The sequence below is a fragment of the Cibotium barometz genome, chromosome 41 (assembly GCF_041138505.1).
Source record: "Cibotium barometz isolate CiBa-2024 chromosome 41, ASM4113850v1, whole genome shotgun sequence".
Classification (NCBI taxonomy): domain Eukaryota; kingdom Viridiplantae; phylum Streptophyta; class Polypodiopsida; order Cyatheales; family Cibotiaceae; genus Cibotium; species Cibotium barometz.
In genome coordinates, this window is record NC_141086.1 from 37,016,722 (window position 1) to 37,041,666 (window position 24,945).

Sequence of the window (24,945 nt, forward strand, 5' to 3'; positions counted from 1 at the left end):
ATGTCTTCAAAAGGCCAAAATGACCTATGCGACCAAAAGGTTACATCATATCCATGAGGTACATAATCCTGGGTACAAAACAGTAATAAAGAAAGATAACAAAAATCTAGAACTTTAAAATTTGATCTAGGTACATGAGCAGAGAGCTCTCATATTACCCTAATACATCCCTCATGGGCCATTGTGACATGGTGCTCAAGGTGGTAAAACTGAGCTGGCGCAAGAAGGTCCTACGATGATGGGAGATGATGGCCCGGATCATCCTGTGGTGGCGTGGCCGTGGGCGAGGGCCATGGGGTCTGGGGTGTCGAGCTCTGCATAACTCAATGGCTCTGTCGAGTGTCACACCTCTCGGCCGAGCTCCTACACTAGCCTGTGGTCTGGGTATGATGGGTGGATCAGCCCTCGGAGTGTTGGTTTGGAAGAAGTTAGTGAGAGCTCTCTATGCTGGTCCTCGAGCAAGTACAATTGATCTGGATCTCACTAAGGACTCCCTGTGTCTACGGAGCTATAGAAGAAAAAGTCCCAGGCATCTCTGATGATCCGGGAAGTCCATGATCTTGGAAAGTGGTCCGAACCCAGCTCAGAAGAGGCAGTGGAACCTCCCCCGAATCTCATAGTACACGGGACATCGACATATGTAATGGTCCTCTGTCTCGGGCTCTGTGTGACAGAGCTGGCATATCCTGTCCTCTGGTGTGGCCGCCCTAGGCCCATATCTGGCATGCTCCAGTCGTCCAGGCTGCACCCATAGTGAACCATTACAGTTCCATACTGCCATGTGTATCTTTGTCAGTGGCCTGGTTTGTGTCCCATAGGCCCCAAACCGCTAATCCATCAATGATGACCCGACCATCTCGATAGAAGGCCTTCTTGCCTTCTCTCCTCGCGTGTAAGACTCGTGGCATGCAAGCTCTCCTATGCTCGAGCTGCATCCTCGTGAGATCATCATCCAAGAAAATAGGAGCTCCCTCTAAACCTCGTAGTATGACCCTCTTCCTCATGAAGGTGACCCTCTCCATCTCTCCTGCAAACTGCAAACTGTAGGATGAGGGCTCGCTTGCGTGTTGAGTCTTTCCCGGCTCTCCATGCTTTGGTGAAGGGGAGAGGGTCCTCTTCCCTGTAGCGTAGCTTCATGCATAGAAGCTGTCCATCTTTCTCGGGAGTGGAGTTGGGTGTCTCAGCTATACCTGTGACGCGAATGTTGAGGCGGCGGGCATGCCTCATCTTCTCCTCCTCAATGGTAGTGTGAATGATTTGATGTTCTTCCCTTTGAGTCTCCTCCCTCACTTCTTTGCGGATGTTCTTCTTGACCACCTCAACCCATCCTGACTGCTTGGCTTCGAGTTTTCCCTCCATGTCCTTTGTGATCTCCTTGGAGATCTCTTCTTTGATGGCCGTGAGAGTGTTCTCATTGATCTCCCCTTCTGCCTTCTCGGTGTTCTTGACGGCTACCAGTTCCATTTTCAATGCACTCACCTCCTCCTTGAGTGCCGTGTTCTCTTGTTCAAGGTCCGTGACCCGTGCTTCGAGGGCCATGATGTGCCGGTGTAGTTTGTTCTCCACCTCATTGAGGTTGGAATCGGATGTTTTCTTGTTCTCCTTGATTAGTGCCTTCATTGCCGTCTCGAGGGCCTGGAGTTTCTCTTGGAGACTCGGGCCATTCCTTCATATTACTCTGCAGTCGTTCCCAGAGGCAGGGAGGAGAGAGAGAGAGAGAGAGAGAGAGAGTTATGTTGCTGCCTTGGGGGCCTGAGCAAGGGTGCGTGGGGAAAGGAGGCCACTGAGCCTAGCGGAGATGGAGGCGGGCCAGCATAGCGAGGCGGTGGCGAACAGTGAAGCGAATCAGCGAGGCGGAATCATAGGGCCTACGGGAGAGGAAGGCGGGCCAGCATAGCGAGGCGGCGGCGAACAGTGAAGCGAATCAGTGAGAGAGAGGCTTGACGAAGGGCGAAGAGACTAGCGGGCAGGGTGCACAGTGTGAGCACAGCAGAGCAGCGGCGTGTTGTGTGGATACAAACAGGGAGAGGCCACCCGCGCGTACCGGGAGCAGGCGAGCACAGCGGGCAGGGTGCACAGTGCGAGCACAGTAGAGCAGCGCGCCAGGCGTAGCACAGTAGGGGGTGCGCAACACAGCGTGGACAGGGCAGCGTGAGCAAAGAGGGAGAGTGTGTGTGTGAGAGAGGGCCGCGAGCAGGGGCGGAAGCGAAACAGAGAGAGGGCGAACAGCGAACAGGGAGAGAGGGCGGGCGAGCAGGGGCGAGCGAGGGCGAACACAGAGAGAGAGAGAGAGAGAGAGAGAGAGAGAGAGATGGCGGGAGGCTGAAAATGCAGGGGACGGAAGAGAGCGTGGGCTGAAGCACAGGCAGTGGGCAGCTTAGGCAACAACGCAGGCAGCAGCAACACGATGATGCGAGAGAGCAGTACGGGCAGCAGCAGCGCAATGGGAGAGAGCAGCGCGGGTTGCAGCAGCGCGATGAGAGAGAGAGAGAGAGAGAGAGAGAGAGAGAGAGAGAGAGAAATGAAATGTTATATTAACGTCTTCAAAAGGCCAAAGTGACCTATGAGACCAAAGTTACAACCATGTGACATCTGTTACACTGTCTGGAAAAGAAAAGAAAGAACTGAAGGTAAGTATCTAGCCCCACAATACATCAGTAGGGGGCATCCGGAAGCAGCAACTAGGGAGCGTGGGAAGCTAATGCTACTAGTCAAAATGGGGTACATGAGTACATGGATACATGAATACATGAATATGGGGGAGTACAAAAGTGACAGTGAGTACAATAGTATATGGCTGGAGTCGTAATCATCCTAGGAGCTCTAGCATGGGTCTCTGCCGGATGGCTTGGATATCTGCCATAGTGAGATGCCTGGTCGGACACAAGCCCGATGCCTCGCAATGATGTTCTGAATCCTCCGGTGTAGGATCCGTCTCCGATGTGAGGATCCGCGAACCCTCGGGCATCTAGATCTACCCAACTGGATAGCTCTCTCAACTAGAGTCCCACGGGGTGCCCACTGTTGGGCTGTCGGTTGTGTGTCCTCCCGGGTAGTCCCTCTAAAGAAGTCAGTAATTTGTCTCTGTGTGGACTCCCTGCCAGTCGGGCGTTTGCTCTTGATAATGGACTCTATGAGCCTGCGGATCTCCAGAAGATAAAAACCCAAGCATCGCTGATCACAATAGTCCATGACTCTAGCTAGTGGTCCAAATCCCTCTCTGAAAAGGCAATGGTAGGGCCCTCAAATCTCATAATATGTTGTGCAGCGAGACAGATGTAGTGCTCCTCCGTCTTTGGCTCTATCCAACAAATCTGACAAATCCTGTCCCCTGGAGGTATGCCTCTAAATCTGCCTGTCTCTATCTCTAACTGATGTGACGAGGTGCGGATCTGCCCAATGGCGCACCTCAATCCATGAGACAGATGGGTATCCATGTAGCTCGGTCCAAGTATAAAGCCATCCTCAGTGGTGAGAAGAAGATGGTCTCTATAGAAAGCCATCTTCGTCCCCAACTCCTGTGAGGGCTCTAGCCATGTCCTCCTAGTGTCCAACTGAATGAGGTCCTGTGACTCTACTAATCTCAGAATGTGTCAAGGTGAGAGAGGGTGCCTCGAGAGAGTACTGGAAGGTGGAAGTCTGTCTAAACTGAACCCGTGGAGCTCAAACCAGGATGCTATATGCGCATACCAACATGAAGTGTCTCCCTCCATGGCTAGTTGATGAGAGGACTCTAAAGCAAGTCATGCATACCGGTGTCGGGGAAGCTCCCAGGTGCTATGAATGAAGGACACTGATATGGCAAGAGCCTCGACTACGATCGGTGGTGCTCCCTTCTCGGCTACCATCCATCATATGTGCATCCTGATCGACTGTGACGATCTAGGCTAGGCCCCCAGATCTGTACTCCAGATAGCATAGCCGATGTGACCAGCGTGTCAAAAAGCCACAGCTTAGTGCGTGGCTCCTGAAACTGTACCTGTGAGCACATCCTCTCTAGACCTCCTAGTGCTGCATATCCTCTAGTCAATCTGGCCTCTGCTGCCCCCCTCATGGAAAATGTGGGCCCAGTGAACACCACTCCAAGATATGTGTATGAGTCAACATACTCCACTGTCTCCTGCCCATATGTGAAAATAGGCGCTGATCTCCAAACCCACTGAGCTGTGGGTTTAAACACCATAACCTTGGTCTTACCAAGGTTAACTGAGAGCCCACTGTCCTGTGCATAAGCATGTAAAGTATCCAAGTGCCTCTGCATACCCTCTGGTGAGTCTGCTATAAGCACAATATCATCAGCATATAAGAGCAGAGATATCCAAGTGCCAGCCAACTGGGCTCCTCTGTCCCCTCGTGTCCCAATATAATCAGAGATCTCATCAACGTATAGTCCAAATAGAGTCGGAGAGAGCGGGCAGCCCTGTTTCACCCCTATAGTGGAGTGTACTGGCTCGGAGAGACCCTCTGAAGTCCGCACCTGCCCAACTACTGTCTCATAAAGTGCCATAATACCCCAAATGAGCTCACATGGAACCCCCAAGTCTTGTAGCTTGCGCATCAGTCTAGCTCTAGGCACTGTGTCAAAGGCCTTGCGGAAATCCACAAAGCCACAGTAGATCCTCCTCCCATGTGCTCTGCCCTCCTCAATGATAGCCCTGAGGGTAAAGATATGATCCAAAGTAGAGAATCTCCTCCTGAAACCTGCCTGTCCTTGAGCTCGGACCCCTTGTCTCTCTACCCATCTGCTCAACTCCCTCTCAAGAATAGAGGCATATAGCTTGGCCAACGAGTGACCAATCATAATGGTGCGGTAGTTAGTCGGTAGGCTCGGATCTCCAGACTTGAGTACCTGGAAGTACTCCAAGTCCTAGGAAACCCCTCAGACATGGCTCTATTTAAACATGAGAGCTAGCAAGTCTACAATCATATCTCTAGCATGTATGAAATGCTCGGCTACAATGCCCTCATGATCCTGTGCCCTCCCTGTATGCAATCTGTTGATGGCCCTCCTCACCATCTATGCTGTGAAGAAGGTAGAAGTGGGTGGACAAGGCTCTGGAGGGTTCGGTAGTGGTGGCTGCTCTGGTACTGTGTAGAGGGAGGCTGCATACTCGCCCCATGTATCTGGAGAGGTAATGGCCGGAGGCGGGGGGTGCTCTCTAAGCAATCTCCAGGCCTCCCCAGAATCCTGACTCAAAAACAACTGATAGATGTCTCTCTCCAGCCGAGCTAAGAATGCTCTCTTCTTCCGCCGAATGAGGGATCGGAAGATGATGCGTGATTGTCTATATGTAGTAACACCTGTGGCCACCTCTCTCTGTAGCCGAGCTCTGAGCTCCCTACAGTCATCATCATACCAACTATTCTGGGGCATGCTCCCAGGACGTGGTCGTACTGTGGGCTGCGTGTGTGGGAAGGCCGTCGTTGCAGCTGTATGTAAAGCCTCTGTCAGGATCTGTGTGAGCTCTGCTAATGGCCCTGTATGCAATCTGTTGATGGCCCTCCTCACCATCTCTGCTGTGAAGAAGGTAGAAGTGGGTGGACAAGGCTCTCGAGGGTTCGGTAGTGGTGGCTGCTCTGGTACTGTGTAGAGGGAGGCTGCATACTCGCCCCATGTATCTGGAGAGGTAATGGCCGGAGGCGGGGGGTGCTCTCTAAGCAATCTCCAGGCCTCCCCAAAATCCTGACTCAAAAACAACTGATAGATGTCTCTCTCCAGCCGAGCTAAGAATGCTCTCTTCTTCCGCCGAATGAGGGATCGGAAGATGATGCGTGATTGTCTATATGTTGTAACACCTGTGGCCACCTCTCTCTGTAGCCGGGCTCTGAGCTCCCTACAGTCATCATCATACCAACTATTCTGGGGCATGCTCCCAGGACGTGGTCGTACTGTGGGCTGCGTGTGTGGGAAGGCCATCGTTGCAGCTGTATGTAAAGCCTCTGTCAGGATCTGTGTGAGCTCTGCTAATGGCCTCTATGGATCCTCTGCACTCAACAAGCTGTAGATTTCTGCGGTGTATACTCCATCAGTCTCTCTACAGAAGGTATATCTCGGGTGATAGGAGGACTGCCCAACTTAGTGGAAATCCACCGTAAAGGAGAGAAGTGCATGATCCACCGTAACTTCGATGGGCTTGGGCCAATCGCAAAATCCTGGATACTCGGGATGAAGGTTGGCGAGGCTAAAACATAATCCACAGTGCTGGCCCCATGTCTATGTGGAAAGCAAGTAAAGCCACTGGCAAGTGGATACCTCTCTAGGCCATTTAAAATGGCCAGCCCATGTGCAGTCCCCATCTCCAAGAGGTATCTCCCATACTCAGTACTCTCCACCTCATCCTGTGATCTCCGGGTCAAACACATCTCCTCCACATCTCTCTCTCAACATCTCCTCCGAAGTGTCAAAGAAGGAGGTCTGGTACTGAGCCGTTCGAGCATTAAAGTCCCCAAGTATGATAACATCTCCCTCCCTAGAGAACTCCCATATGTCCTCATCTAGAATCATATATGGAGATTGCCCCTTGGGTGCTGCATAATGAGATGTGCTGGGTGGAAAGTAACATATAGCAATGTATAGGGGTCTGCCCTCATCTGCCCTCACTCTGACCCACATGTACCTCGCGCTCTCATCATGGCACGTAACATGGATGAGTGGCTGAAGCTCCTCTCTAAAAAGAACTGCAACTCCTCCAGATCCGCGACCACCATGCTTCGAACGGGTCTCCTGTCTACAAGAAGTCTCCCATCTGTATCCCGCCACTCTCGGTAATGTGCTGCCTGGGGCATGATGTGTCTCCGAGTAGAAGATGATGTCCCTATCTCTGAAGCTGTCCTCAAAGGCCCCCACATCCAGTCTCAATGCTCCGTTGCAGTTCCATACTGCAAGTCTCAGACTGGTCCCATAGGTCTCGCACCGTCAGGTGGTGCGTCTCTCTAGTATCACCACTTTGCCTCCTCTGTAAAATGCTAGCTTCCCTTTTTCTCTTGCTGCCCTAATCTCCGGCATGCACTCCCTCATATGTGCTAGCTGTGCCAAGGTAAGGTCATCTCCTAAAAAGATGCCCGTTTTCTTAAGGGCGGAGCGCTTGGCCAAGAAATCCTTCTTGGCCTCCAAGGTGGGAAAGCATAAAATGAGAGCTCTCTCCTTCGAGCTCTCTCCTCCATTCTTGTCTTTCTTGCCCACTCTCCAAGCCCCAGTGTGTGTAGGCCTCGAAATGCCCATGCGTTGGCTTCCTCCTCTACATTGTCACCGTCCTTAAGACCCGTGATCCGCACATGAAGTTCCCTTGTCTTTCTTCTTTGTTCCTCCTCAATGGTTAGGTTGATAATCTTCGAGGTAGATGTGCTTTCGGCCTCCTTGTTCTTACCTTTCTTGACCACTTCTATCCATTTCTCCGTTTCATCTACTTGCTTTTGCGTCTTCGTGAGCACCTCCACCCACGAGGAGGTCTCCCGGGCATTCTTTTCTTCTCCCTCTTGAAGTGTTCTCACCTGGGCCTTGATGGTGTTCAGCTCCTCCATCTTGACGGGCTGAATTTCACCTTCCTCGAGCTTATGTTGAGCACGTGCTTCTTCTATCTCCTTGAGATTTGCGATCTCTGCATCTTGGGCTGCTATCCGCGCTTCAAGCTTCTTGACTTTGTCAAGAAGGCTCCGGTTGACCATATTAATTGCATTGTCCGTCTCTTTTTCGTGTTCTTGGATGGCTGCCTTGATCAGGTCTTCAATGTCGATCCTGTCCATCTTGTCTTGGGCTGAAAAAGGCTGGTTTTGGGTTAAAAATTAATTAACCCTTGGCCATAGGAAGAGCTCTGTGCGTGTCTGCAGCGCTTCCCACAGAGAGAGAGGCCAGAAGGGGCTGTTGCGAAGAGAGAGAAAGATAGGCAGTAGGCGGGAGAGGGAAGCAGGCGGGGGGGGGAGAGAGAGAGAGAGAGAGAGAGAGAGAGAGAGAGAGAGAGTGGCGGGAGGGGGCTAAGGAGAGAGAGAGAGATGGCCGAGTCCTTTTGGGGCGAGCAGAGAGAAGCGAAGAGCATGTGGGGGCGGAGTGAGAGGAGCGAAGCGAAGAGAGAGAAGCGGGCGAACAGAGAGAAGCGAAGAGAGAGGGGGAGTTGGTGGAGGGTGGAGTCGACCAGCTGAGGGACGCACAGCAATCGTGCAGCAGTCGCACGGTGGCAGCGAGCAGGAAGGGCGGCGGCAGAAGGGTCAGGCGAAGCGAAGGAGGGGGGGTCAGCGAGGAGGGGGGCGGTGAAGGAGGGGAAGGCGGCGGGAGGCAGCCGGGAAGGAGGCGAAGGAGAGAGAGAGAGAGAGAGAGAGAGAGAGAGAGAGAGAGAGAGATGAATGAAATGATATATTAACGTCTCTAAGAGGCCATAATGGCCAATGAGACCAAAACTGAGAGTACATCTGAAGTTGGTGTCTCATCAAAGAGAACAACTAAATGAGACTAAAAAGTACAATAAACTGATTGTCCTACAGTTATAAGAACATAACTGTAAGACTCCGAGATGATACTGAGTAGAAAAGACTGGAAAATACTAAAAAATGTATATCAGGTAGATCCATGTATGCTGATCAGTTGAAGTGTTGCCCTCTCCTTAGATCAAGTATCTCCGCCATGGGGCTGTCTAGAATGCAGAGGTCGTAGAAGCGAGGTAGGCGCCTCCGATGCGAGCAATAATGGCTCTGATCTAGCAATGGTGAGGATGCCGAGGTCGGGATCCTGGTGGGCGTGGCCGACGAGCACGACATAAGATAACTGCTTTATCAGTGGTGACTCCCTGGGAGCGTGGTCGGTGCCCTGATGGCCCAATGGAGGAGGTATCAGGAGGTGTATGGGCTGGGTTGTTGGTGCTGGTGCCCAAGAAATCTGTCAGTGTCCTTTGTCTAGGTACATCATGGCTCGCCCTCCTGTGTGCCAAGAGGGTCTCTCTGTGTCTCTTGAGCTCAAGTAGAAAAAATCCGAGGCATCACTGATCCTCAAACTCCATGACCCTGTGTAACTCCTCAAAAAATCCGAGGCATCACTGATCCTCAAACTCCATGACCCTGTGTAACGGCCCAAAACCCTCTCGGAAGAGGCAGTGATATCTCCCTCGGATCTCATAATAGACTGTACATCGGCAAATGTAGTGTTCCTCTGTCTCTACCTCCTGGTAGCATAGCTGACAAATGCGGTCATCCAAGATCTGATGCACATCACCCTGTCTCAATCCACAGCTGGTGTGATGAGGTCCGGATCTGTCCAATGGCACAATGTATTCCTTGTGATAGGTGTACATCCATGTATGCCGAGCGGGTGATAAAATCATCTGGTGAGAGGTGTAGAAAATGGCTCTTGTAATGAGCCATTTTCGTGCCTAACGGCTTAAGGGGACTAGTCCATGTCCTCTCTGTGTCCACTCGCATGATATCCATCCTGATCACGCGGTTTTGCTTTGAGCGAGTGAGATCCAAAAATGGACAATCCAGACTGTACTGAAAGGGTGGTAGTGCCTCTATCCGCAAACCATGTAGGTCAAACCATGATCTCATCTGAGCGTACCAGCAATGAGTATCTCCATCCTCTGCCAACTGTATGGATGAGGTCAATGCCAATCGGGAGTACCTCTGCTGAGGGAGCTCCCATAGCCGCTGTAAAAAGGTAACTGCCTGGAATAGGGCCTGGGTCACTACTCTTGCGGCACCCAGCTCAGCTTGAACAATCTCATGTGGTGCTGATGATTTGCTCCAAATCATGAGGGCAATCATCATAATCAATGGTCTCTACATTTGCCTCCATCCCTCATCTGTCCCTCTCTGAGATCTGTGATGTATGCTGGACTCCCAAATTGGAGCTCCGTACAGGAGGGTTGGTGTGACAAGCGTATCAAATAGCCACAATTTGGTGCGTGGCTCCTGAAATTGTATGTGTGCACACTGCCTCTCAAGTGCCCCCAAGGCTGCATGCCCTCGAGCTAATCTAGCTGCTGCTGCCTCCTTCAGGGAGAAAGGTGGTCTTGTGAAAGTAATTCCCAAGTAGACATATGACCTGACGTACTCTATCAGCTCCCCTCGGAAAGTGAACCGAGGCTCTAATCTCGTCACCCATGCCTGTGTGGTGTTAAACACCATAACCTTGGTTTTCCCAAGGTTCACTATCAGATCTCTATCCGCACAGAAAGCCTGTAATACATCCAAGTGTCTTTGTAATCCCTCCGGAGAGTCTGAGATTAGAACAATATCATCAGCATATAACAAGATGGGTATCAACACCCCTGCCAGGCAAGCCCCTGGGCCTCCCAATCTATCTACATAATCGGAGACCGCATCAATGTACAGTCCAAAGAGGGTGGGCGATAGCGGGCATCCTTGTTTCACGTCTATCGTGCTGGTCACCCTATCAGATAGTCCGCCTAGAGCTTGGTGTTTGCCTATCACAGACTCATACAAAGCATATATCCCCCATTGCATATCCTCGGGTACCTCAATCTCATGCAATCTGTGCATAAGCCTGGCACGTGGTACGGTATCGAAGGCTTTGCGGAAGTCCACAAAGCAGCAGTATATCCTTCTCTTCTGTGCCGTGCCCTCTTCAATAAGTACCCAAAGTGTCAGTATGTGATCCAAGGTAGTAAATCCTCTCCTGAAGCTAGCCTGTCCATGTGCTCAATGACCATGCCTCTGTACCCATCGGCTTAGGTCGGACTCCAATAAAGAGCCATATAGTTTGGCCAAGTAATGACCAATCATGATCGTCCTGTAGTTGCCTGGTACCATGGGGTCCCCACTCTTAAAGAGTGGTACAATGACATGCTCTGTCGAGGTTGTCGGGAAACCCTCACAAACGGCACGATTAAACATAGGTACGATGAGCGGAGCCAAAGTGTCTCGTGCATATGAGAAGTGCTCTCCAACTAGCCCATCATGATCTTGTGCCTTTCCATTCTGTAACCTGTCTATCGCATCTAGCACCATCCGCATAGTAAAAAAGGTGCTGCTAGCCGGTCTAGCTCCTAGTGGAGGGGGGGTGGGGGGCGGTCCGGGTGCATCATATAGCTCTCTAGCATAAGTATGCCATGCCTCATGAAACCGATCCCGTCAAGTGGGAATGGACTCCGTTGGACACCCACACGCGTAATAGCACAACTTAATATCACAATTTGAAATGGACAACTTAACAACAACTTGAAATTGAATTGAAATGAAATGAGATAGATGGACACCAGCACTGGGAACGGAACGGGCCGACCCCCCCCTCAATATATGATATATTTATTGGGAGTATTTAACAAATACAATGCTCCATGGGTTCAAAGAATCAGATGATGTCCATGTACAAATGAATACAGTACCAAACAAAAGGCTCGAAGTCGACGTTCGAAGTACAGCGACCACTTGAGTGGTCCAATCTCTACGGTCCTGTGCTTCCATTGGACTCCGCGGAGAGCGCCCCAGTGGTGTTCCAGGACCACGCACAAACAGGCGCTCCCGTACTGACGCTTGGCTCTTCCGACCTAAGCACCTTTGGACCGTGGTTCTCCAAGAGCTTGAACTACCCGGCACCGAACGGGTGTTGCCGTGGAGAGAATCCCTTATCAGATTTATCACAAAGTACTTTACTTAAATCTGAAAATTCACTTACTTGTAGATCGAAGACCAATACTCATGGTGTCTGTGTGCAGTTACTTGAGAGGGACACCGAGACACAGCAGCCTGTCGAGGAGGTTGAGGAAGGCGGCTTGCTGTGAGAGGCGTAACCACCTGAAGAAGGTGCAAAACCACCGGTAGCCCGTCTATGGATAGGAGGTGTAACAACCTAGCTGCTGAGCAAGTGCAGCCACCATGTAGACGGTACAGCCACCTGTATGGAGAAGAGGAGCAGCCGCTGGAGATGGTTGTACAGTGGGCTGTATGAGAGCCACCAGCCGTAGGTACAGCAAACTGTATGGAAGGAAGTAGGGTAGGCGCAGCCGCCAACTGACGGTGGAGCCACCTGCTGGAAATGACACACAGCCGCCTGCTGTGCAGCCGTCGGCTGTAGAGGTGGATGAGGCGCAGCCTGAAGAAGAGTCACCGCGTGGCTGCTGTCGCCTGGCGATGCAGCCACCTGAGAAGAGCAGAAGCGGCCGCCTGGTTGTAGGAGTCGCTTGGCTGCAGAGAAGGAGGAGCCGACTGGCTGTAGGAGCAGCCGCCTGTGGATAGTGGGCAGCACGCTGAAGATTTAACACAGCCACCTGCAGCAAATTCAGTCGCCAGCAGAGGTGGTGGAGATGGCGTCGCTTGAGAACATGCACAGAAGATGGTCGCCGGCTGATGATCTCCATGAAGGGTGGTTGCCTGTATTATAGGCGTTGGAGGGGAATTTACGATTAGTGCTGGCTGGCTCCCCATATTTGCATGTGGGTGGCCAGTTCCATGGTGGTATGGGTAGGTGACCATGCACCCACCCCCACACACACACAAGTGAAGTGTGGCTCCCCACCTTGGCCCCTAAGTGGGTGCCGAAAGTGGGTGCCCACTTTTAAGTGAGTGTGAACATATAACCTTATAAAAATGAAAGGTTAAAGAATAAACTATTAAACTAACATGTGCAATACACTTACCACCTGTTCACATGCAACAAAACTCGTCAGAAGACAGAGCAAACTTCACGACTCACTGGCAGGCGTCCCCGCTCAGTAAGTGACACGTCAAAGAGGCAAACACAAAAATACAAGTCATGCGAAAACAGTTTCAAACATGCAAAACATGAGTGCATGTGCAAATAGTATCATGGACATATCTCCCGTTCATGGAACAAGTACAAAATATCTGTCGGCACAAAAATGGCGCGACGTAAAACATAAATCCTGGTCTTCCTATGGAGTGACAGTCCCATAGGTAAGACATAGTTTGCAGGCACGACCCTCCCTATGGTGTGACAGTCCCATAGGCAAGACACGGCACGAATACTGGCTCTTCCATGGCGTGACAATCCCATGGATAGAACACAGTCTAGGTCATATACGGGTGCAGTGTTGCATAGAAACGCGTTTCATACACTTTTGAAACGTACGAAACGTTTCTAAACGTTTCGTACAGTATGAAACGCGTTTCATACAACATGCAGTTTTTAAAAACCTTAAAAAACGTTTTCTTTCCTGGATTCGTACGGCGCATATTATCACGCTTCCCAGTGGCCGCCGCATGCGAGTTCGCCGATTTGCGTGCCATCCTTCTTGTCCTTCCATCGCATTTGTCGACCCCCAGCTCCTTGGTGTCCTTGGGCCTTGTGGAGGTCTTCCAAAGGGGTAAAGTCCTGTTTTGCTTTAAGTTGGTTTTCTCTGCACAACTCACAAAACAGCACACTTTTTTCTCTTCCATCAATATTTATGGCATATCTTCCACGGTGTCGCACTTGCAGGGCCAACAATCTGCATTTATCCTCGTCTTGTAGGATGCCTCGAACAGGTGATTCTCTTTGGAACAATGTCACCTTTGAGTCTAGATATGGTGGCTCAGGCTCCGAAAAGTGGAAATGCAACTTTTGTGCTGATAAGCACCATGGCAGTGTCACCAGGTTGAAGGCACATTTCTCACAAACAAAGGGTTTCGGCATTGGGCCATGTAAGCATGTGCCACAAGAAATCTATGATAGCCTCAAGGCTTGGAAGGCCATGCAGCTAGGTATCCCCCTTGAGGATATCCCCAATCTGGGAGAGCCTGAAGCACGTCAAAGTGTCTCCAAGAGGACTCGCAGTATCAGAGAGGAAGATACCAGTGGTGAGGTTGCAGGTGGTGTTGCAGGTGGTTCTAGCTCGGCACCTCGAGCCAAAAGAACTAGTCTTCCAGTGTTCAAGAAAGGACATGTACAGGCAGGGATGCAAAAGGCTGCCATGAAAGAGGCAACGAGGGAGTTGATGAAGTTGTTTATTCAATGTGGATTATCCTTCCACATTGTCAGGACTCCTCGATGGAAGAAGGCAATGAGAGCTATCTCCCGAATTGGGTGTGAGTGGGATGGCCCCTCCTACGAGACATTGCGCACTACTGAGCTTCGCAAGGAGCAACTGGCTGTGGAGATGGAGATGGAGCCTCTCAAGGCCACTTGGGCAAAGTATGGTTGTACTTTGCTTTGTGATGGATGGACAGATGCGCGGAAGAGAAATGTGTACAACATTCTTGTGTCCTCCTGCAAAGGCACAATGTTCATTCGTGCCATAGATGCATCGGTGCCAGGGATAGTGGTTACAGGGGAGTTCATTATGTCCCACATGCGCGAGGCAATCAATGAAATTGGGCCTGATAACATTGTGCAGGTGATCACGGACAATGGGTCCAATTGTGTATCCATGGGCAGGATGTTAGAGGAGGAGTTCCCCAAGATTGTGTGGACACCTTGTGCAGCACACAGCCTTGACTTGATGATTGAGGATGTGGGAAAGCTTGATTGGGTGAGCCATGTATTTTCAGCTGCATCTACCATGGTGAACTTTGTCACAAAGAGGCCAAAGGTTTTGAGCATGTACAGGGCCAATAGTGATCTTGAGCTTCTAAAGCCCTCCAAAACTCGGTTTGCATATATGTTTATTGTGGTGGAGAGACTAGTGAGAGTGCGATATGGCTTATTACGCACTGTTGTGTGTCGTGAATGGACAGCATGGGAGGACAAGGATGAGCCCAAGTCTATAGCATTCTCTCGTATGGTCATGAGAGATACTTGGTGGCAGGATGCAGAGGGACTTGTGAAGGCACTTCAGCCCATGTATAGTGTCCTTCGGCTCACAGACATGGAGGGAAGTACCATTGGGCTGCTTTATGAGTTCATGGACAGAATTGGTGAAGCTCTCAATGATTTCACTACCTTGTCGCGTGACAAGTGCTCACCCTTGGGCTTTAACTTTAGTCTTTGAGTTATTTTATAAATCTTGATCTCTTATGTGTGTCACATGTTACATGCAGAGTTCAAGATATTAAGGAGATCTGGAATCGGCGTTGGGATTGGTTTCATAGGCCAATCCATGCTGTTGCTCACATTTTGCATCCCCTTTGGAGGAATGAGGAGCAATACCTCAATGAGGAGCTAGAGTCAGGATGGATCGAGTACATTACCAAGTTGGTGGGAGTGGGAGGTGATATACAGCTGATGAGAAAGCTCGAGGATGAGCTTCTCATTTACCGCAACAGTAGCCATATGTTTGGGCGAGCTACTGCATTGCTCAGGGAGACACAGTTGGAGCCAGTGTCTTGGTGGGAGAAATACGGTATTGGGACACCCAACTTGGTAAGGTTTCTTGATTCTTGAATCTTGTATCTTTGTCTCGTGAGTCCTATTCTTTCAAAATCTACATTCAAATGCTACTCTCTTTTTGACTCTAACTTAACATTCTTTTTTGTGCAATGTAGAGACGGATTGCACTGAGAGTTCTCTCCCAGGATTGCAGTTCAGGGCCTTGTGAGAGAAACTGGAGTACATGGGCTCTTTTTCACACGAAAAAGAGAAATAGACTGTCCTCAGCACAATTGGAGAGGCTTGTCTTTTGTCATTGCAATCTCCGATTGCTAGAACAAAAGAGTCATCCCATTGAGCCTCGCCAAGTGAATCCAGATAAGATTGATATCATGAAGTGCAAGGAGATTCCCGACATTCCTCAGGAGGAGAGAGACATCTATTCTATGCTCTATGAGGAGATCATGGCTCCGGCTCGCACTACACGATCTTCTCGAGAGGCTAGTACTAGTGGTGCACCTGCACCTCTAGAGGATGAGGCCTTTGAGGACTCGGCTACCGGCAGTGACCTTGAGAGTGAGGCTGCAGAGGCAGAAGATGCAGATGAGGATGAGCATGAGAATGCAGATGAGGATGCAGATAGTAGCTAGCAGCTGCCAGTATCATTTTATTTGGACATATTATTTAGTTTGAACTTTGGACATGTTATTTATTTTGATCTTGGATTTAGAGTCATGAATCATCACCCACGTGGTGATGCTTTTGATTTTTGTTTAGTCATCAGTGACACCCACGTGATTTGTGATATCATCATATCTTACATGTATTCTGTTTTTATTGAAATGAATTCAATGTGGTCTCTTAAAAGTTCTGTCAATATTTTTTTCTTTTGTATATTTCAAGTAAAAAATATACATGTTTTTTCTGTTTTGTATGAAACCTTTTTTTACCCGTTTCTTACCTTTTATGAAACGTTTCAAAACGTATGAAACCCGTTTCATACCTGCCGTTTCTGAAACGCCTGGCAACTATGTACGGGTGGCACCAGTCTGTCTCCCGTCCATATGACACCTTCTTGCTAATACACGGGTGGCACCAGTCTGGCTCCCGTCCATGTTAGCAAAATACTGGGCTCTTCACATGAGACACCGGCGTGGCCTCAAGTGAACGAGACACAAAACTGGAGATGGACCAAATGGTCGGCCAATTGGTGACATCCCCCCCGGGCTTCTAAAGAGTTGTCCTTAACTGAAAAGCCTCAAGATATGCCTGCAACAACTGTGGGTATTCAACAAAATAGTCTTTATTTACCCATTTTGCATCAATAGGCAAATAATTTTTAAACTTCACAAGGTATCTCCTGTAAAGCTTCCCTGCAGGTAGCTTTCGCTCCTTGTGAAAAACAATCTGTTCTGGCTGGAGGATCTCCTCAAGCTCATCAATCTCGGGCGGATCTTCTGTGACATGCTCGTCAGAATCTGGCCCCACATATTTTCGAAAGACCAAATGAGTTCTGTGTTCCTGCTCATTCTTGGAGAAAACCAAGATATCATCAAAGAATACTCCTGTAAATTTGCGATGGGGTCGGAATATCCTATCCATTATACGATTAAACGTAGCAGGAGCATTGGTGAGACCAAAAGGCATTACCAAAAATTTATATAATCCAAAGGCTGTCTTGAATGCAGTTTTATGGACATCTTGTGGCACCACTCGTATTTGGTGATAACCACTCTTCAAATCAAGTCTGCTAAAACAAGCTAAACCATCAAGCTTATCCAAAATGTCGTCAATATGCGGAATTGGGAATCTGTTGTTGATGGTAAGCTTGTTTAAAGCTCTATAGTCCACACACATGCAAAATGATCCGTCCTTCTTTTGAACAAGAAGCACAGGAGAGCAATAAGGTGAGGAACTGGGCTGATCTAATAGCTCATTTACCTTCTTCATGATCTCTTCTTGTTGTGCAGCACTCACTCGGTATGCGGATTTGTTAGGTGGAGAACTACCTGGCACAAGATCTATGCGATGATCTTCGGGCCTTTGGGGAGGTAATTCTCCTGGCAAAGTATCAGCAAAACAGTCATTGAATGCATGAAGAAAATTCAGCCTATCATTAGTCATAGCATCCACATTTTGATGATTTGGCACAAGGCTATCACGAACAAAAACGAAGTACGCAGAAAGACTCTTTTTGATTGCTTTATTAATTTGGATGTGTGATACAAGTGAGATGAAATTCTCTTCTTTGCCAGCATCAATAAAATGCATGCGGCCTTTATGCATAAAAGAAATCATATTGGTCTTGTATTCTTTGCGGGGCTCAAGCCTATGATGCCATGGCTTGCCCAACAATACATCACATCCATTTAGTGGTGCAACTAAGAAATGTTCATTTTTTTTCCCAAGAAAACGATCCTTCTATTAGTTAATGAGAAAACGCCATAAGGCTACAAAGCTCACCTCACAAGGAGGTATAAAAAACACACAGTGAACACCTGAGCTCCACCCCCGTGGGCTGGCCGCTCTCTGGGGGGGGCTACCTAGTAGTACATGTGGGAGGTGAGAAAAGCCAAACTGGAGGCCTATAGTGCCAAGTGACATCCTCGCCCCTCGCGATGAGGAAAGGGCCAGGCTGCCAAGTGCGGAGGAAAGCCTTGCGGCGACCTCTCATGCAATCCGAGTCGCCCTGAAGTTTCCCCCAGTGTCCTCTCAAGGTGTGAATGATGTCCACCCAGAGGGCCTGTATGACCTCCGCCGGTGGAGTCGCCTGGCGGTCAATGGCCTCCCTGCATCGGGCTCTCCATATGTGCCAAGCCGTCATGCTGCTGATCAACTCCCATCTGTGCCCGACCCCCTCCTAAGGGACTGCCGAAGAGAAGTCTGGCGTCGGAACCACCGCCATCGCCCTGTCAGAGACCTGGATGGTCGCACTGCCAGGGACGTCCTCATATCCAAGGGCCGGGCCGCTGTCCGTGGCCCAAGCCACCGCACCCCACGTCACCAGCATCTCACCTGGCGAGCCTGCAAAAACCATCCTGAGAGCGCGCTGCCAAACCTGCTGTGCCTGTGGGCAATCCCATAAGCAGTGCCGCTGCGACTCCTGTGCATGGCCGCACCGAGGGCAGGACGCTGGGTGTCTGCCAAAAGCTAGCCATGCCCCCACAGCCAGTCCTCTATGCGCTGTGAGCCAGAGAAAAAGCGTCACCTTCCGGGGTCGGAAGTTGGCCCAAAGGCGCTGCCAGAAGTCCCTAAGAAAGGCAGGGGAGAGCCCCTGTCGCCGCCAATGCTCGGTCGCCGCCGGGGTACTCGCTATCCTGTGCCTCTGAATCCGCTGCCCCACCCTCGCTGTGTACTGAAAAAAGGGGATGCCTGGGCTGGTAGGGGCCGAGTAGGGATCTTGCCAAAACCACTCACCTGGATCCCACTGAAGGCGAATAAGAGGCCTGCTGTCCCAAGCCCATAATCTCCAAGAACAGTCCTCCCCTATCGAGGCCGGTGAGGGGTCTACATGCCACTGTCTCTGATGAAAGCCGACCACCCGCACCCTCTGAAAAATACAACCCTGGAGCTCATCCAAATCTAGTCGTGTCCTCTGAAGCTGGCCACCCTCTCCCACCTCGAAAGTGAGTGGGGCGACTCTCTCCGTTGTGCCGCAGACCGCTAGAAGGATCTCATGCCGAGTAAAGACGCCCATCCACTGTGGAGGTGGAGGGTCCTGTACTGGGGTCTGCCACTCCCGGGGGATGGCCGCCTCAATGTCCTGTCTCATCAACTCTCTGCCCCTCATCCCACTGAGTCTCCTCTCCTGAGCCTCTAGAGGCAGCTGCTGAAAACATATCCAGTCGTCTAGGGACTGGGCTGGGCCGGAGCTCAACGGGCCCCACGACACGTGAGACCGCGATCCAACCATATGGCCACTGGGAAGTCGAATCAAGGGGTTCTAGATCAATGGCTGCCTCAGGCGCTCCTCATCGGTGCCCGGGGGAGTCTGGAAGAGTGACGGCCTCACATGCGACCAGGCCCTCAGAAGGCTAGCTGCAAAACGCTCCTCGAAGCCAAGGCTCACTCCTCTGGATCGCTGCTCTGTAAAGATCCACCTGATGCTGGGGGTCCAGGGGCTGCTAAGAGAAGGAGTGCGGCTGAGCATCCTGGAAACAAGAAACTCCTTCCACGGCTCAGCGCTTGGTAGGAGGCCACGAACCACCAACTTGCCAAGCAAAGCTCGGCTTTGGCAAATAGGATCAACAATGCCCAGGCCGCCTCTCTCCCTCGGCTGAGTGATCACAGCCCATGCCACCTTGGCCCTGGCGGGCCGCCCGTCACCACCGGACCAAAGAAAGTTCCTGATGAGCCTCTGCACCTGGCCAATGCACGCCCGAGAGAAGGCCCAGCAAGAAGTGATGTACCACATGGTAGCAAGCAGAACCTGGTTGGCCACAACTACTCGGCCAGCCAGAGATAAACGAGCGGTACTCCAATACAGAAGCTTCTTCCGAATGCTCAGAAGAAGGGGGGCTATCTGCTGCTCCGGAGATATGTCAATGCCCACATAGCATCCCAAATAACGCACTGTAGTGCCGGGGGGCAGCCACTGAAAACCATCAACTGGCCTCCAAGTCGGGGGGGGCATAGAACTGACCCACAACCCACACGACTTGTGCCAGTTGATCAAAGCTCCCGAAGCTCTGCAAAACCTGTCCATGGCTGAGGCGAAGCGGCGGAGGTTCTCCTCTCCTCCCTGAAGATAGATAGCAGTGTCATCCGCAAACTCCGAGTCTAGGAGCTCCTCCGGTGGGGATGGGGAGCTGGAGGCCCCGCAAACCTGTATCCTGTGCCGTCAAAAAAGTGCTCATGGCCTCTGCCACAAAAAGAAAAAGAAAGGGCGCCAAGGGGCACCCCTGCCGCACCGAGCGCGAGAGCCGGAACCTCTCTCCGCGCACTCCCTGAATCAGCACCTGGCTATGAGCCGATGTGTAGAGTGCAGAGACCCCACGGATCCACTGAGGGGGGAAGTCCATCCTCTCCATAGTGCCTTCCAAGAAGGCCCAGTCCACCCGATCGTATGCCTTCTCGAAGTCAAGAAGGAGCACTGCCAGATCCTCCTGTTGAAATCTAGCCAAAGCCGTAGCCTCCCAGAAAGAGAAGATGTTATCCAGGATGCTCCTATCCTGGATGAAGCCTGTCTGCGTGGAGTGGATGATGTCCGGAAGGTGAGGCTGAAGCCGCCTGCTGATCGCCTTAGCTAGGACCTTGTAGGCCGTGCCTAGCAAGGTGATCGGTCTCCACTGTCTAATCTCTAGTCTGTCTCCTCCCTCTTTGGGGATCAAGTGAATCAACCCCTCTGCCATGCTGTCCGGCATGACTCCCGACTCCATAATCTCCTGGAATGCTAATCTGAAACCCCTATGTAAGAGACCCCAGTACCTCTGGAAGAAAGCCACTGAGAGACCGTCCTCTCCTGGGCATTTTCCCCGAGGAAGTGCCTGAAGAGCCTCCTCCAGTTCCGTATCCGAGAAGGGGGAGAGAAGGGAGTGCTGCAAATGGGCCGGCACAACCGGTCTCGTGAAGCTCCAGACTGCCTCCCGAGCCTCTCTCACCCTGTCATCTGCTGGCTCAGCAGAGAGCAGATCCCTGTAAAAATCTGTGGCTATCGCCCGAACCCTGGGGGGATCCACCACAACCTGGCCATCAGCCGGCCGAAGACGCCTGAGACCCTCTCGTCTGAAGCGAGGCCCTATCGCCTCAAAGAAATCACGAGTCACTCTGTCTCCAGCCTGTGTCCAAAAAGAAGCCCGAGCATGGAATCGAAACTCCACCCTCCTCTCCTCGATGGATCTGATCTCTGTGCGAGCTGACTCCATCTGCTCTGAGATCCAAGGGCTCGTAGGATCCCTCTCCTGGAGTCTCTGAAGGGACGCTAGACTCCTCCGCAGGCTCCTCTCCTGCTCTCTGAAGGCCTCCAGACGGTCCAGGGCAGCCTGTCTGAGCATCCGACTGATCTCCTGCAAGCCCCTCGCAAGATCGCTGGCTGCCGATCCTCTCCTGAACTGCAGCTCCTGCCAGACCTGCTCAACTCTGGTCGCAATCTCGGGCTCCTCTATGAGACAATCTGGAATCCGGACGCTCTGGCCTCGCTCTCCTCTCGTAGGGTCCTCGATCTAGAGAAGCACTGGAAAGTGGTCTGAAAACGAGGAGCCTGCAAGTATGCCCACAGTGCCACCTCTATCACAAGCCCACTCATCAATGTAAAACCTGTCGATGCGGGAAAGGTTAACTCCTGTGGCCCGTCTATCCGAGCGCGAGAAAGATAAACTCCCCTGCAACCTGCCAAACTCCGGGAGAGTCCACGGATCCTGGCCTCTCACCTGCAGCACTAGTTCCTCCCAGGCAGCGAGCTCCGGCCCATGAATGGTCTCCTGGCTGCCCCCCATCCTGTCCTCTGCATCCTCCAGCATGTTGCAATCCCCCCCTAGGCACCAGTGGTCTGCCAAGGGGAGGGACTGCCTAATGGTGCTCCAGAACTCGGCTCTCCCGGTCGCCCCATTAGGGGCGTAGAAGTTGAGGAAGCCAATGCGGTCTTCCCCAACCCGAAGGATGATCGACTGCGCTCGACCCTGGACCAGAGTGCCAGAGTCCACAACCTCGGATAGAAGCTGCTCGCTGACTGAGATGCATACTCCACCCTGGTTCCCCTGGGAGCCATATGCCGGTGACCAAAAAGTGTGACTCCTGCCTGGCAAGATCTTCCCGCAGGTGTGGGTACGCCCGGCAGAAAGGTGGTGCTCCTGGATGAAGAGGATATCTATGGGTCCTCCAACGAGAGCCCTCTGGATCTCCTGGCGAAGTCTGCCCCGACCAATGTAGCAGCGATGTCCACCGAGACCCTGGATGTTCCATGAGAGGATCCTCATGGAAGAGCTATGGCAAGTGAATCAGCTCTGCCACTGGCTCACCCCTCTCAGCCGGCCCGGATGATCTGCCCTCCACTCTGTGAGTCTTGGGCGCCGGCTTGGAGGGAGAATAGTCACTTTCTGTCCGGGTGCGAAGTCTCTCCAAAAAGATGGTGACCTGTCTCTGTGTCCAGCCCCACTCCGCCTTCGCCTTGTCCAGGGCATAGGCGTGAGACCAATCCTCTGCATATATGTATCTAAAGGTAGGCTGCACCCTCGGGGCGGCATGGAGGAGAATCAATAGCACCGCCTCAATTGAGGTGTGGACCGGGTCCGCCCGCCAATCTCCTATACCAAACAAGCTCATGCGGGCTGAGTGTAATCGGGTCTGCAATAGGTCCGTGAGCCCCAAGTCACTGAAGTGGTGAGAAAACTCCAGTATCTGATCACGCAAAACTTCCTCTACAGAGTTGCAATCCCATGCTATGTCTGGGGCAACATTAAGAGGAAAGGAGAAGGCCACCATGCTGCTCACCACTGAAGGAGAACGAGAGGGATGGCAAACCACGCAAACTCGCAAGGGCGCGACTAGTGTCTCGAACGGGCCAGCATCCAGCTGGAGGCACCTGAAAAAACCGTAATCCACTGGGAGCCCCATCACTCGCGGGGGCCCCTTAGGGGAGGCTGGAGAGAACTTTGTGGCGGGCGAAGCTAGGATCGCCATCTCCACTGGCCCGGAGTGGCGGTGGAACAGCCGCTGGACAGAACTCTGGCCTACCCAGCTGCGCTGCCCCGGGGCAGTGGGTGGTCTGGCGAAGTATCCTGGAGAGGCCGAGGGAGGGATGGGGGCTCGCGGAGAGGAGGGGGGAGAGCGAGGAGAGGATGGAGAGGCATCCGCCGGAGGATAGGTGTCAGGGGGGGCCGCCGGGGGAGGCGGGAGGGGGGGGCTGGGGGGGGAGAGGGGGGGGTGGAAGGAGTGCTCTCCGGGTGAGGGGAAGAGGAGCCGGGGGTCACAGAGTGCGGCCCGGGATCCTCGGGAATCTGCTCCATGGAGGGGGCGGGACCCCCCGCGGGGGGAGGCGGGAGCGGGGTCTCCACGTGGGAGGCTCCACCGGCGGCCTCAACGGGCACTGAGTCTGAATCCTCGTCCATCGGGGTGGGACCTGCTGGCCGCCTATCCCTGACTGGAGCATAAGTGCGGGTAGGTGCCTGGACGCCAGCCGGAGTCGCCTGTCCGCCAGCCTGTGCTGCCTGCTGGCGTCTGCGACGGTCCCTGCGGGCCGGGCGTTTCCGCCGGCGAACCTCCTGCCATCCGCCAGCCTCCTGGGTCTGCGCGGCATCCTCCGCCGGGGCCTGCTCGTTAGATGATGGCGCGTGCTGAGGCGAGCCAGGGATGTCCGGTCTCTGAGGTGGATGGCCACCCCTCGGGTCTCCTGCATAGGGTCCAGAGGCCGCATAGCGTGAAGGATGAACCCCCTTGCGGGGACAGGCGTGTGCGAGATGGCCCATCTCCCGACAGGTGTAGCACTGGCCGGGGAGGCCCGAATACTCCATGCGCTGTATCAGATGTCCTCCACAAAGACAAGGGAGGAGGATCGTCTTCGGGAGGGACTCCGGTGATGGAACCACAACACGAATGGCCGGGAGTCCTGCTGCCCGAGCTATCACTGAAGCCGCTATCTGAGGCGTCTCCACCACCTGCCCGAACGCCTTGCCAATGGATGACAAGAGGGGCAAGTACTCCCTACGGAGTCCAGGAAAGCAGATAGTGACGGGGAAACCTGTCGCGCCTGCTAGCGGGTCAGAAGCGGGGTCGAAACCGTGAGTCCATCGCGCCAGGAACGCCTGGGATGAGCGGAGGGCAATGGGGCTCCGAGCCAGCACCATCTGAGCTGCCTGGGGGGACTCGAAATCCACCTGGTAGTAGCCACGTCCCGAAAAATCTACGCTGACGATCTTGGCAGGCACGCCAACAAGGCTGCCTTGCAGAAGGTCGCGAAGCTCTCTCCGCATATCGGACGGCTATCCACTATCTTGCAGACCAAGGAGGAGGCCTCAAGAGCGGATACTGTGGAAACAAACAACTGATGATCTTCAGCTGTGAACTCCAGACGGAGACCGGAATCAGCAGGGGTAGTCGGAGCGGCTTCCATGGAGTCCTCCGGAGGGAAAAGGCCAGAAATCGGGGTCACCAACGGGAGGGACACAGCCTTGCGAGGAAAAGGAGAGGCGGAGGGTTACAGGATAGTGGGGGCAGGGGGGGGGGGGGGGGGGGGGGGGGGGGGGGGGGGGGAGGGGGGAGCTGAGGCGGGGGAGCTAGCGGTGGGGGGAGGGGCGAGACGGAAGTGGAGGAGAGGGAGAAGGCGGGGGGAAGAGCCGCGTAGCGGCGGAGAAGGCGGAGGGGGTTGAGATGGCGGGGGAGAGAAGCGAGGCGGAGGAGAAGGAGGCGTGGGGGGTAGAGAGGCGGGGGAAGGAAGCGAGGAAGAAGGGGGGGGGGGATGGCGGGGGAGGAAACGTGGAAGGAGGCGGAGGAGAAGAAGGCGGGGGGGGAAAGAAGGCGGGGAGGGGGGGGGGGAGAAGGCGGGGGAGGATGCGAGGAAGGAGGCGGGGAGCGATGGCGGGGGAGTATGCGAGGCAGAAGGCGGGGGAGAGATGGCGAGGAAGGGAGCGAGGAAGGAGGCGGGGAAGAAGACGGAGGAGAAGGCGAGGGACAGGCGGGGGGGAGAGGGGGGCGCGACGGCGAGAAGCAGCGGGAGGGGGAGAGGCGGAGCTCGCAGGCGCAGATCAGGTGTCACAGCTTTTTCTAAGAAATGTTCATTATCAAGGTAGCCCTGGATATGTATGCGCAACTTCCCTATCAAAGGG

General features: G+C 52.8%; 2 protein-coding genes across 3 annotated transcripts in view; both read left to right on the forward strand.

Annotated features, from left to right (window-relative positions):
- Nucleotides 1-24,945, forward strand: part of LOC147614926 (protein unc-13 homolog) — a 207,599-nt gene that overhangs the window by 66,512 nt on the left and 116,142 nt on the right. The gene's annotated exons all lie outside the window — the stretch shown is intronic.
- On the forward strand, nucleotides 15,104-15,837 carry LOC147614927 (uncharacterized). Its single transcript, XM_086779745.1, has 2 exons — nucleotides 15,104-15,241; nucleotides 15,364-15,837. The coding sequence occupies exons 1-2, from the start codon at nucleotides 15,104-15,106 to the stop codon at nucleotides 15,835-15,837; spliced, it is 612 nt and encodes a 203-aa protein (XP_086635871.1).

Coding starts and splice junctions, on each gene's coding strand:
- LOC147614927 (XM_086779745.1), top strand. CDS start 15,104: ATGAGAAAGCTCGAGGATGAGCTTCTCATTTACCGCAACAGTAGCCAT. Junction 15,242..15,363: donor GTATTGGGACACCCAACTTG/GTAAGGTTTCTT, acceptor TGTGCAATGTAG/AGACGGATTGCACTGAGAGT.